At 47.2% G+C, this 13612-nt stretch overlaps 1 protein-coding gene across 2 annotated transcripts in view; it reads left to right on the forward strand.

Moving 5' to 3' along the window:
• Positions 1 to 607: 607 nt before the first annotated feature.
• Positions 608 to 13612, forward strand: part of CLNK (cytokine dependent hematopoietic cell linker) — a 132093-nt gene continuing 119088 nt past the window's right edge. For both annotated transcript variants that reach the window (XM_059675710.1, XM_059675716.1), the window contains exons 1-2: positions 608 to 797; positions 11256 to 11308. In XM_059675710.1, the coding sequence (XP_059531693.1) occupies positions 11298 to 11308 (11 nt within the window). In that variant the 5' untranslated portion in view covers positions 608 to 797; positions 11256 to 11297. The remainder of the gene's footprint in view (positions 798 to 11255; positions 11309 to 13612) is intronic.

The following is a 13612-nucleotide window of genomic DNA, read 5'->3' on the forward strand; positions in this document are numbered from 1 at the left end:
AGGACTTGTGCCAGCTTAAATGAACCAGGTGAAGGCAGAGAGAAATTAAAATGCACTGAGCACCTAATGCATGCCCCAAACATTGCAACATGTCTTTATTTACATTGTGTTGTTGATTTATTGGAATATCTCTAAAATATAAATATGAGTATCTCTTGATCACAGAATGGAAACTAGTTGAAAAAGAAATCAAAACGTGCCCAAGATCACATAACTAAGACTTAATACAACAGGAACCCCAGGTCCTCCTCATAATACCTGATGAATCTGGTCCATGTGTCTTGCCGAAAGGCCGGGGGCGGGGGGCGGGGGGGGGAGGTCCCAGGAAACCATTGGCAACATCAAGTCCCAAGATATTGGCATTATGTGTGCATGTGAAATGAGTCTAGCGAAACGCACCTTTCTGTATGAATGTTACTCAGCAGTCCGTTTTAGTGTGTTCTAGAAATTGTGAAGTGCCCCATAAGGATATTGTGTGTCTTTAAGGACACCCCTTGAATTGGGAGCCTTTGGCCTCCCATGGCTTCATTTACTGCCTTTCAACTCGAGAAGAGGAAGTCCCACCGAGCATAGGTCACACCGCTGAAGGTCTGTGGCTGAATTTCACAGGAAACGAAGCCTAAAACAGACCAGGGAGGAGCCTCCTGCTGAAGGACACGGCTTTAGCATTGAGAATAATTCCACCCACGGCCTCACGGATCACCAGCTCCTGCAGACTCCGAGATGTCCCCTCAGCCCCCCGACTCAGGAGACCGACATCTCAGCCTGGAGCCTTTCACACTCCCCGCGCTGCTCAGGTAAACTAAGTAGGCCAGCTCCATCCGAGCGGTCACCTCCTGTCGTACGTGATCATTAGGAAAGAGCTGACACCAAGCAAAGGGGTTTTTCTAGCAGGGAACGCTGTGCCTTCCATAAAGCGTCGAACAGCATTAAAAAGGCCAGCTCTCTTTACTCAGTTTTTAGAAATGCCTTCATCCAGTTGGAAGATTCAAGATATCTCCCCATAAAACATTAAAAGACTAAATGTTTTCAATCTTCTCCTTCTGGAGCTGGGACCCCTGACTGTTTGCTACAAAGGCCTGAAGGCCAGGCTGGTGGCTGACTTTCTCAGCTGACCTCTATTAGGACAGCCCCCCAGAAGGCAGCGTCAACTCAAAGTAGGTCAAAGTAGATGTTGACTCAAGGAGCTCCTATGGATATATGGGGATTTTTTAACTTTTCTAAATTGAAATGGTTTTCTTCCTGCTTTGGTGTGACTTTAGAATGGGCCAGAGCGTACTCCCACCCACAGGGATGAGGAGCCCGAGTGTGAGTAAAGTTGGGGTAACAGGCCCACCTCCAAGGGTGCCAGGAGGCATCTCCGCCAGGTGTTTCTTGGAGATGGTAAACTAGAGTGAGATAAAAAAGAGAAGGCGTGTCATCAAAGTATCTATATTTTATATGCCTGTACTCTGCATGGAATTTATTAATATAGGTAAATGTATGAATATTTTATTTTCATAATCTCATTAGAAAGTAGTTATATACCACAGTATATGACTTGCAGCCTTGTATAATCTACAGAGCCTTTGGACACAGTTTCTTATTTGATAATCTTAACAACTTAATGAAGTATCTGGTCATTTAGAAGATGTTGAAATTGAGGCTCAGACAAGTTGAGGATGGACAGACATCATGGAAAAATGGAAAGAGAGGAGGCTTTGAGACCAGTCAAAACTGAATATGGATGTAGTGTGTGACTTAATTGTGTGTCTGGTGAAGTGGCTGAAACCTCTATGAGCTTCGGCTGGTGTTGGGGGAGCAGGGGGGGTAGGGGGGAAGGTGCTGTAACTTGGAACTGGGTAGAATGACCCATGTGGTGGGTTGAGAGTGAATACAGTGTCTGTGTGCACATGGAGTGTCTGACAAGGAGGAGACACAGGAAATGGAGGAATTGTTGCCAAGGTCACACAGTGAGCAGCTAAGCTGGATCTAGAAGGATCTCTTTTGGAACATTGCCACATAAAGCAGTCATATCCACCAGCACGGGCACCCACCAAGGTCTACCGCAACCTGAGTTCTGGAGAGCTGCTCCAGGCTATGCCTACCCCTCCTGGCATCGAAGAGACAGAATGGTCAGAGGGATTAAGTTATTAAGCAGAGATAGGTATTTGAATCTAAATTAGATTTAAGATTTTTTTAACAAATTGAGCCAAAATCTAGTGATCTTGCAAAGTTAAGTTATCAATAAGACTGAGACACATCAGGTTATATTGGTCAAGTTTAAGTATTTAATAATAATTTAAAAAACATTGTGGGCAGCAACCATCATGGAAATATTTTTGTTGGGTTTGGGTTGTTTTTGTTTGTTTGTTTGTTTGTTTTTGGTTTGTATTTCTGTGGACAGAATACATTGAGAATCATCACCATGATGACTCAGTTTAAGTTTAATCAAGTCCTCCAAATAGCAATGACAGGTAGGTTGTCATTTGAGTGCCTGATATATGCCGGACAATGCATACTCATTGCCTCTCATTTTTTAAGTAGGCATACTTATTCTTACTCTATAGAAGAGGATACTGAGGGTCAGAGAGACTCCATACATTGTCCATTTCACACAGTGAATGAGAGGGAAATCCAGAAAGGAGACCCACGTCCACAAAATCCCAAGTTTCTGCTCATTGCACAGTTCCTTGCTGGATGGGTTCAGGTTCACAATCATATAGTATCACTTTCTTTTAAACTAACCAGCATTCTAGGACTCCCAGATACACCAAAAGCAACATGTCTGTGAGTTTGGATTTTGTAGCTCATTGGTGATGTGAATTAAAACACAATTTCCCAAACACCTAAGCGTGAGAAATGATCCGTCCTTAAGGGGCCCTTTGTATAAACATTTGCCATAAAAACTAAGATGAGCCAAAAGGCCTAAAAACAATATGGAAATTGAATATCCATGTGTTTGGGGGCACAGCCTTGCCTTGTGGTGGGTCTCAGTTAAATTTGGTGTCAGATAAAGATGAAAAGTAGCAAATAGCTCAGCTCAACCTCAACCTCAAGGGCCCACATTCAGTCATCAGCTTTGCAGATTCTGAAGGCTAATTTCATCCCAGGCACTCAGCATGGATGGGACCCCGGGGTACTGTCTCACTCTGGCATTCTGACCCATATACCCATGTTCTGTGACTCTGTTTAAGTATTAAATGTGTATTCTCAAGTTGCAAGTGCCTGCCAAGGGGGCAAATCAATGCAGGAACACAAATATAGCGTGGTGAGCACTGTCAGAGCTATGTGGTTACAATAGCTGAATTCGCCAAGCTGCCCATGGTCTGATGTCTTGATAAGCACCTGGGAACCAGTCTGCCCCATGACTACTTATGGATGGACATGCCTACATCAGCTCTTCCTGACTCCTGGGCAAGTCTAGGGGTGTGCTGGCTAACCAGCTCCAGCCCCCAGACATTCCCTGAGAGCACCACCATACTCTCCTTACCCCAAACTATACTTCCGTTCCCAACCTCTTTCTACTACACCTTTACACCTGGTCTGAGAAATAGACACCTGGGTTAGAATTCAGACTGTTGGATAGTTTTAGGCAAGTTGTTTAACCTTTTGGAACCTCAAGCTATACTTTATAAAATGGACTTGCAATACTTACTTTCTGGATTTGTGGTGAGAAATCAGATGCCTATTATACTGCATAGTCAAGTGTCAGGCAAATGTTAAGTGCAACGTAAATGATAGTATCTATCTTATCATTTTTAGCTCAATTATCATGAATTTCTTTTACCTTCAGACAAACCATCATTAGTTTTTTTGGTTTTTTGTCCCTTTCTAAAAATGTTGACCTCAAGAAGTCCTATTTTGGGGTGATTCTACAGAAATCTAATTTCATCATTTTTGTATTTATTTTAATCATGTATCTATCAAAGCCTTCGTAGTATCCTACAACTCCCCAATTGTACCAATCTCTGAAAATATTCAGATTTAATGAAAAATGATAAAAAAAAAATTTCTTTAGAATGCTTTCCTCACCAATTTTATATCCTCAGTGTCCTTCTTGGTACTGACATGTAGAAATTGTTCAATAACTACTTATTAAACTACTAGGAGCCCAGCGTGCGATTCGAAATCGTGCAGTGCCAGCCACACTCAGGTCCGGCCCTGCCTCACTCCCCGGGCCCCACAGCAGCCATGGCCACTGCTGGTCTGGCCCTACCTCCCTCTCTAGCCCTTGAAGCAGCCGTGGCCATTGCTGATCAGGCCCTCCTCCAGTGCAGGTGCGCAGAGGCCCCTGCCTGCTGCCCTGCCCCTGACGCTGTGTGTGCAACCTCCTCTTGTCCAGTCAACCTGTTACAGCATCCCAGTTAATTAGCATATTTCTCTATTTTATATATATATTTATATTTGCACAACAGTTTAGTCTTCAAGGGAAGATGCCTGTGTCCCCATTTTCAGACTAGAGATACTCAAGTTGTACCATGCAGCAGCCTTCCTGGGCCTAAAGGCCTGCTTCCCGCACATCTAGGGGAGTGTTAAAATAATAATAGAAAGGGCAAAGAAAGAGTTAATTATTAGGGGAAGTTCAATTCAGAAATTAAATTCTAAATGCACTTGAAGCTACAAATTAGGTGATGATCTCATCTGAAAACATACTGTGCGTTTGTTCACCAGTCAAACTTGGCTCAAGGGACTCTCACTGAACAAAATGAGGAAATTGTTTAATACTGAAAAATCTGAGTCACTTGGATTGTTGCCTTACAGTGAAATAAAATTAAACAGGATGTCCTACATAGCTTCTGGCATTCAGTAAATGGCATGATTATTATTGTTGTTGTTATTATCATTAAGTATTGCTCTTAGCCCAGTCTTAGTCCAGTCTTGGTTAGATTACCTGACTTCTCATCCCCTGTCTTTGGATTTTAAGTGTCTCTCAAACTTCTTTGAGACCTTTCTTATCATGAAATAGCTCCTTAGAAAATGACTAGAATACAGCAAGTGCTTAGTAAATGTTTGAAGAACGACAGTGCATTCACAATTGGTCCTATGGTGTTTGAGAGGTAGGGCCAGATATCCCTGAATCTCAGTTTGTTTGCTTATATTTTATACTAGAGGCCTGGTGCATGAGATTTGTGCACTTGGTGGGGGAGTCCCTCAGCCCAGCCTGTGCCCTCTCACAGTCCTGGAGCCCCTGGAGGATGTCTAACTGATGGCTTAGGCTGCCACAGAGGCAGGAGAGGCTACTGCCACTGCCTCTGAGCTCACCAGCCGTGAGCCCAGCTTCTGGCTGAGCAGCGCTCCCCCTGTGGGAGCACACTGACCACCAGGGGGCAGCTCCTGCATTGAGTGTCTGCCCCTGGTGGTTGGTGTGCATCATAGTGACTGATCAACTGGTCATTCTGGTCGCTCCGCCATTCAGTCACTGAGCTTTTATTATATAGGATCTTTCTTTTCCCAAATTGTGCCTCAGTATTGCCCCAAGGCATGAGTCAGTCAATGGAGACAGAGGCCATCACAGCTGGGGATGCTATGTCCTAGGCCTGTCAGTGCCCAGCCCCCAAATGAAAGGAGGGGCAAGGTCAAGAGCTAAACTTAAAATTTTTTTTTAAATTAAAAAAACAAGGAAATGTCTAATGAGGCTCTTGATAAACTCTCTTTTTTTATTAAGGTCTCATTTTATCTGAACAGTAATGCAACTTTAATGATAAGAGAACAGGAAGAAGGGAGAAAGGAAAGAGGAAGAGGAAAATTAAGGAAGAAAAGGAGGGAGGGCAGAGTGGAGGAAGGAAGATGAGAAAACGAAGAGTGAATGAGGAAAGTAGTATAAAGAGACTCTTTACTACAAAACGGAATTAGAGGGAGAGAAAAAAAATCTTACCACAGAAGGAAGGGAGCCCTGTCTGTGAAAGAGAAACCGAGAAGGCTTTTGGAAACAAAGAGCCGCAGCGAAATCAATTCCAAAACTAGATTTGTTGGTTCCTGAGGGTTCTTCAAAATAAAAAGTGAATGTGCTTTGCCCTGAGATACTTAAGGGAACTTGTTACTAATACAGTTGCAAAATCTTTTTTTATTTAAAAAAAAAAAATGCCTATACATAAGAGCAGGAAAGTGAGGGGAGCAGTCTCCCTTATTCCTAAAAAAAAAAAAAAAAAAAAAAAAAAATCTATAGCAATCCATTTGACTTTAAATGCCTCCATTCATTGGAAAGCCAATAAAATTAAATGTTACATTTAATTCAATTTAGCTGATTGCCTTGACCAGGGTATAGAATTAGAAATCCAATCAGCATATATCTTTTTCTAAGTAGGGGCATCTCTAAAATGTAACTTTCTCATTTTTGATATGAAAATGGAAATAAATTTCCCTAAGATTGTGAGCCAATTAATAAACAGCTGCATCTGAGAAATCTTGGTTTAGTCAAAGTTCATGCATAGCTGGCCTCTCTCTCTCTCTCTCTCTCTCTCTCTCTCTCTCTCTCTCTCCCACACACACTCCTCCCCAACCCTCATCCCCAAATATGCACACATTACTCCCTCAACTCCAAATAACACCCATCACTTTCAGAATACTGGATGTGATTGAGCAGAGATAATCAGATGCACGCTGGATGTATTTTATATTCAGCCTTTCCTTGTTTTCCTGTTTTAATGAGGAAAAGCGCCAGTCCTCATTCAGGCCTTCTCCTCCAGCCTTCACCCAGTTTAAACAGCACAGCTGCCCCTGACCTTCCGGGCCGCCTTTCATACTCTCTCCAGCAACCAGTAGTTCACTCCCAGTCATTCCGCATCTCTATTCCGTTTTGTCCTCGTAACTGGAAGGATGGTGCCTAAGCTCTGACACAGACAGAGGCTAGCATTTTTATAAGCTTTATCTTCAAGGAATACATGAGAAATGTTTGAGAGCCAAAACATTTCTTTACTGTAAAAGCACTGTTTTTCCTTCATGAAATACTAATTTTGGATCGGGTGGAATGCGGGAGAAATATCTATGAACAAATGTCTCTTTGCACGCTCACTTAGAGCACCAGGGATCTCCCAGGGGAGAACAGGACTTCCCAGGACAAGGAGGAAACCACGTGATGCATTGCTTTAGCAGCCCCACGTGTTTGGTGAACTTATGACACTATAAGGGTATCATTAGTCCCGGATTGAGACCCACACCCAAATCCGATCTATTGATAAGACACGTCTTTTCCTCCTGACACGGGCACTGAGACCCCAGGCGGGTTCATGCACTTTGGAAATCGTAAGGACGCGCCTCATCTGTAGCACCTTGTTTCCTTTAGTTTAGTTTTCTGAAATATTTACGTTTTAACCATCAAATCCATTGTCTTTCCAAAATGCCTTTCATTCCCAAAAAACTTCGTGAGCTAATCAAACATAATCAGTTGTCTGGCATGGACGATTGGGGCAGGAACCCCTTTACTGCCAGGCCCCCAACCGTGCTGTGCACCTCTTTCATGGCCTCCCCCCCCCCCCCCGCCCTTTCTACCTGGAGGGCAGTGCCGAGCCTTATAAGGAGGCAACAGAAGACAGAGCAGTGTTTCTCAAACTAGGGTGCATTTTGGAAGCCCAACGAGCTGCAGCTTCTTTGGAGTCTGTAAGTCCCATGGGAACTCTATTATTAAAATGAAAGGATGGATTTCTAAGTCAAACAAAATGAATTATGAACACATCCTGCCTTTTCTGCCCGTACTATAGAACCTGGTGTACAGTTCAGCAATTTTTCTGCCCAGGTTGGCATTTATGATTCAACATGCATTTGGTGTCTAAGCTGCAATGCAGTTGGCATTGTCCCTTGCTGGAGAAATAAACAGGCATCATGCCAAGGGGTGGCCTCACCCTGTGGATTCCCAGGGTTCCTCTGGCCCAGACTCTCCCTGAGCATTGGCCCCTGCGGGCAGCTTTGTCTCTTCGTGAGGCCCCTGAGGGCTTGTACCGGTGTCCCCACGCAGAGCCATGCTGGGCAGACCAGTACCATTTGTACCAAGTGCCCTGCTGTGACTGACAGATGGCACCTGAGTGTCACATCCACCGCAAAAGCCAAGCCTAGGCTTCAGGGCTGCGGGTAATTAGGAAGGGCAGCTGGGACAATGCCCAGGTTCCTCTAGAAAGCGAATGTGAAAACACCATGAGATTTCCCCCGTGGCTGGGGCTCTGCAGCCTCACCGGGTCCCTGAGTCAAGGCAACCACAGCAAGCGCCCGACAGTGCGCTTTGACCTCAGTCTCCAGATCCCAAAGCCCTTGGAGGAAGACCTACAGGCCTGGGGGCTCCTCAGCCTGGAGTCCCACCCCCCTTCCATGATCAGAGCCCAGCTAGCGGCCAGGGTTACTTCTGAGGCACTTGGTAGAGGAGCTGGAAGGAACCTCCTCTACTGATCCCACAGGAAGATGACTGGGTCCCCTCTGGGGTGGTTGGGGTAGGAACCTCCCTATAAGACTGCATGCCTGTAACATGTTTAGTTCCACTATTATTTGCAGTTACATGTTTAGTCTAACGCATTACAATCATTTACAGCGCTATGGGGAAAACACTCAAGGGCCATGAGGGCAGAGCATTGCTCTGTGGTCGCTGCATCCTAATGTCTGGGCAGTGCCTGGTACGTAGTAGATCCTCAATAAATGTTTGCAGAAAACACAAACAAATTCCACCTGAGGACAGGCGCGGGAGCCTGGGTCTCCTCACTGGCGGCCTGTAGACAAAATGGACAGAAATGGCTGCTCAGTGAGATCAGAGGTTCCCACTGTTGTCTAGGTCATAAATGTTTGAACGAGGTACGTTTTCTTGAAACATTTCATTAAAAATTTGCTCAGAAATAAATCTAAATGCGTGGAGGATTTTTTATTTGCAATGGCATTTCCTGGATTTCTTAGGGTGAGCTTGGCACCCAACAGCAAATGAAAGTGTGGTTATTTGGTGCTTTCCCCAAGAATGAGAAGACGTCAGTGGGTGGAACTGGACAGACAGATGGACAGGACTGACGCTCTCATGTCCGCTTCCGTCTGCCCCACTGCCCGTTAGAATACCTGGGACATTGGAGAATTATTACTACCTGGGCTCCTCCCCAGAACAACAAAGTCAACCTTCCTGGGACTCCAGTACTTTGTAAAGCTCCGCAGGTCATTCCGAAGGGCGGACAGATGTGAGAGTCCGTGCTTTCCCCACCGGTGGTTCTGAACAGCAGGTTAGGGCTTATCATGTCCTGACACTGAAACCTGAAAGTGACATAGGGCACCTCACTCATCTTAAAGTTCAAGTGAATGTTAATCACCATTGCTCTGCATCTCAGATAGCTTATGTTCTTGTGTCCTCCTTAGCTGTTGTGTTGCGCCCATTTTACAGATAAGCAAACTGAGGCTCAGAGTGGGTAGAGAGTTGCCCAAACACATAACAAAATCACGTCCGGGCCAATGGTTTGCAGCACCAGCTTATTCTACACGAGATGCAGAGCCAGTTACTTAAGGTCACTTTGGTTTTGTACGAAATAAGAATGGCAGCAGGGATCCTATGGGGTTCCTGTGGCAGGGGAGGGGGACACATGACAGGCATTCAGGTTCATTCCATTTTCTGTGGAAATAGCACACGCCCGGAAGAGAAGGGCCTTGTCTTTTCGGTGGTCTATTACTTTCATGAAACCTATAGACATGAAACCCTGCCTGACTCACTGCATCTCAGTCTCGCCACACCCTTAACAAAGGGACTAGGATCAGGTGAGAAGGGCTGCGGGGCTCTCTGCGGGTCTTAGTCTGCGCTGAGCAGAGCCACTTGCCTTGGACGGTGCCACTCATTCTGTCCGGCTGGGGACATCACCTGGCTGCTCACACTCTATGCGGGTCACTAAGACCCCAAATTCTGCTCGGTAAATGCCAGAAAAGCTCGGCTCTCTTGGTGAGATTTTAAAATTATTTTTATATGGTAAGATATCAGTTTTGAGCTTTTATTAAAATTTCAGAACACAAGCCTCATAAGTGCTGAGGTTCCAGGTCAGATGGTTCACAAAAGTTTCCATTCAGGACTCCTGCCACCGAGCGCCCCACACACCCACCCCCACCCCCACCCCTGTCCTCCTCCCAGCCTGTGTGCCCGCCTTGGGCAGGCTCTCCACAGTTGTGCTCTGTAAGAAAATGAGAAAAGACAGTAAAATGTAAGAAACAGAAGAGCATATTTCCAAATTTTTAAAACCATTTTTTTGTCGCCAAGTATGAAAGGACTGCAGTTTCTTAAATGAAGTTTTTTATGGAAACTTTGAGCCGGAAGAGACCGAGAGGGACCAACCAGCTCATTTTCCAGGTGGAAAAAACCAAGGCCCTGAGTGTCCCAATGCCTCATTCAAGGCTGCAGGGTGGATGGCGGGGCAGGCAGAAAACAGCTCCCCTGGCCACCTGCCCAGGCCCCTGGCCCAAGGCAGTAATTCTCGGAGGGGACCGGTCCACCCTTTCCCCTGAGCCACTCGCCTGGGGAGCCGTCCATGAGCACAGACATACGTGACCCATTCCGATGCCGCCTCAACACTAGCTCCTGCTGAGTTTGGCCCAAGGGGGACAGTAGCAGGGGATTCAGGAGGAGGGGTGGGGCATGAGATGGGGATTCTTGTTCCACCCACCGCCCCAGCTCCTTCCCTGCGGGTCCCTGGGCTGAAGCCACCCCGTTCTCCTTCCATCAGCCCTGTCTCGGGGTCCCACTGGCTCCCCTCCCCCCGCCGGGCGCAGGGGTGGTAACAGCAGGTCTTGGTGTAGATGATATAAAGCTCTGTTGGCTCCCCCCGGGGAGGGTCGCTGCTGCTGACTTGTAGGGTGAACGGGCTCATGCTCTCTCCTATGTGGGCGGACACCAGCCCCGAATAAAATGAAGCATCCTGTGTGAAATAGTGTGAATGTGACTCCAATAAATATTTCATGGCAAAGCTACACTGGAAGAGGAAATGCACCCCTTCCCTACATGCGCCCCGGAGCAGAGCCTGCATGCCTGGGGGAGGCGCACAATTGCCCGCCAGGGACACCCAGGCTGGGATGGGTCTCCCCACTCCCACTCCCCGGGGCAGATGCGGGCAGATGCGATGCCGGCTGACAGAAAGAGGACAGCCTGTCAGGGAGGAAGCCCCCACCCCCACCCGCTCCAGAAATAAACCAATTTTCAACCTGGCTGGATTCGCTCTCCGTCGTCTCCTCTGAGCAGGCACCTGTATCCCATCTTAACAAGAAGCGACAGGAGCATGTTCGCCAGAATTAGAACATGACGTGTGAGGCCCACTAACAGTTTGCCCTTCTTTCCACAGGCTGAGCTGAGGGTCCCTCTGCTTCGCCCGGTGCCACGAGCTATGAACAGGCAGTAAGTACCTCTGTATCGCTGTGCACCCCAACCTCCTAGTGGGGACCGGAGTCAGATCCTGGACTCAAACTAAGGAAGGATGCTAATGCGCCCCCGACCCGTGGGAAGGGCATTTCCAAGGTCAAGGCCGAGCCTGAGAGGCCAGGGTCAAGGATGCGCACATGGGAGTCAGTGATACCTTTCCCGGCCCCAGCGTACTTTTGGCGGGCAGGCCACTTGTCCCCCGGCACAGGTGTGTGCTTGGGGCAGGGACAAGGACCCCAGCACCAGCATGCCCCAAGAGCACCAGAAATATCACCCATCACTTCCATCCGTGTGAGGGGAGAACTAAAGGAACAGAGGTCAGCACACGTGTTCCCACAGCAGAGAACCTGGATCTGGCCGCCTGGGGCGGGGAGGGGAGCCTCAGAGTGAATCCTCAGAGTGGGTGTGCGTTCAGTATAGGATTTCCAATGTGTGCCTGACCTGGCCAAAATCTATCCGCTCCTGTTGTGTGTAAATATAGTAAAACAAACAAACAAACAAAAATTGTAGGCCTCCAAGTTGTAATAAATATTTACAGTGGGGGGGGGTTAAATGGAGAAAGTCTGGGGTCCTGATTTTAAACTCCATCTGTGGTCTATGCATTTGCTTTGTTTTGCCAACAGAAGGGTAGTGCTGTCACTCTCCTCTGCGGAAGGAGAAGCAGAGGGTGCGGGAGTGGGGGGGGGGGGGGTGCGGGATCTAAGTTCCAGGGCTTCATCTTACTGTAGAGCGCCGGTGCTGGGGAAGGCAGCTACCCCTGCAGGTGTTGGAGAAGTTGCTTTACCCTCCCTCTGGGAAGCAGGGTCTGACCCGGGGAGGAAGGCTGCGGGTTTCTGGGTGGATTCCCAGGCCCAGAAGGACCCTGATTACAGGGTAACCAGGCAATGCCCAGGTCTCCTGGGTGGGCACTGGGCACAGGGTGAGTGTCCAGAGAGACAGGGAGGCAGCAGCCCCAGCATCAGGCTCAGCACTGAGCTCAGCGCCTCCGTTATAAAGAGGAATGAGACCTGGCGGGTATGGCTCGGTGGTTGAGTGTCGACCTATGAACCAGGAGGTCAGGGCACATGCCCAGATTCCAGGCTTGATCCCCATTGTAGGTGGGGGGGTTGGTGCAGGAGGCAGCCCATCAATGATTCTCTCATCATTGATGTTTCTATTTCTCTCTTTCTCTCTCCCTTCCTCTCTGAAATCAATAAAAAATATTTTAAAAGTGAAAAGTAAAGAGGAATGAGATCTAGTCTCCCCTCCAATAACACAACGTGCATTAAGCGAGTCATTTTAGCATTATGTAAAAAGTGACCGAAAAGCGCCCCAAATGCTATGGAATTCGATGTCATGGATTCTAAGTTGCCCCCGAAATTGGTAGGCCATCTCACATGAACTCTTCCTGTAACAAAGCCCACTGCTTCCCTAAAGACCCACCGGCCTCAATGACGATGCCACATTCCTCCCAGCTCCTCCCAGCAGTGGGGGTGTTGGAGCAGAGCAGATAGGCTGCCCAGCCCCATTGACCACAGAGCTGGGGAAGGGAGTGTGGCCCGGTTTCTGGGACCTCTTCATCCCTAGGGACCTCTTCATCACTAGGGACCTCTTTATCACTCAGGGCAGCACTGATAAGCAGTGTGGCACTCAGCTCTGAGCTCAGCTCTGAGTGCTCTGGCAAAGATGGAGGTCATGAGAGTGGTGGCCCTGGGCCTGGCCAGTGCTGCTTTGGGGACTCAGGAAGATGCTCTCACACACCCCTATTGGGGATGGATGGCAGCGCAAGCACTCGCAAGGGGCCCAAGAGAAAACCATGCAGATTTCTTATCATCTTTCTATATCTTTGTGTCATGTATTAAAATTTCAGGAAACCTACTTTTGAAAGTCGTATAATTTCCAGTCACTCATTCAAGGGTACTGTTTCATATTATGAGTGATGTATTATTAAATCTTCTTCAAAATCCTGGTGTTTAAAGGCTGGACTTATATACAGTTCATGATCCCGTACCCATAATTCTGAAAGTCAAAAGACTTCAAAGTGCTGAAAGATTTTTGTAACTATGACAGCAAAACTGGACCTGCAAGGAGGTGAAGTTATTTCTCCCACTTAGCGGGAGCGTCCACAAGTTTCACTGTGGAAATATGCGTGTGTTTTGACCGGGTGTTGCTCAGACCTTCCTGGGGAGAGTCCAGAATATTCAGCACATGCACAGTATTACTTTTCCAAAACCCAAAACATTCTGAATCCCGGGGCCTGTGGAATTTGGATAAAGGAGGGTGGACCTGCATTTTATTCGG

The sequence above is a fragment of the Myotis daubentonii genome, chromosome 1, assembly GCF_963259705.1.
Source record: "Myotis daubentonii chromosome 1, mMyoDau2.1, whole genome shotgun sequence".
Taxonomy (NCBI): Eukaryota; Metazoa; Chordata; class Mammalia; order Chiroptera; family Vespertilionidae; genus Myotis; species Myotis daubentonii.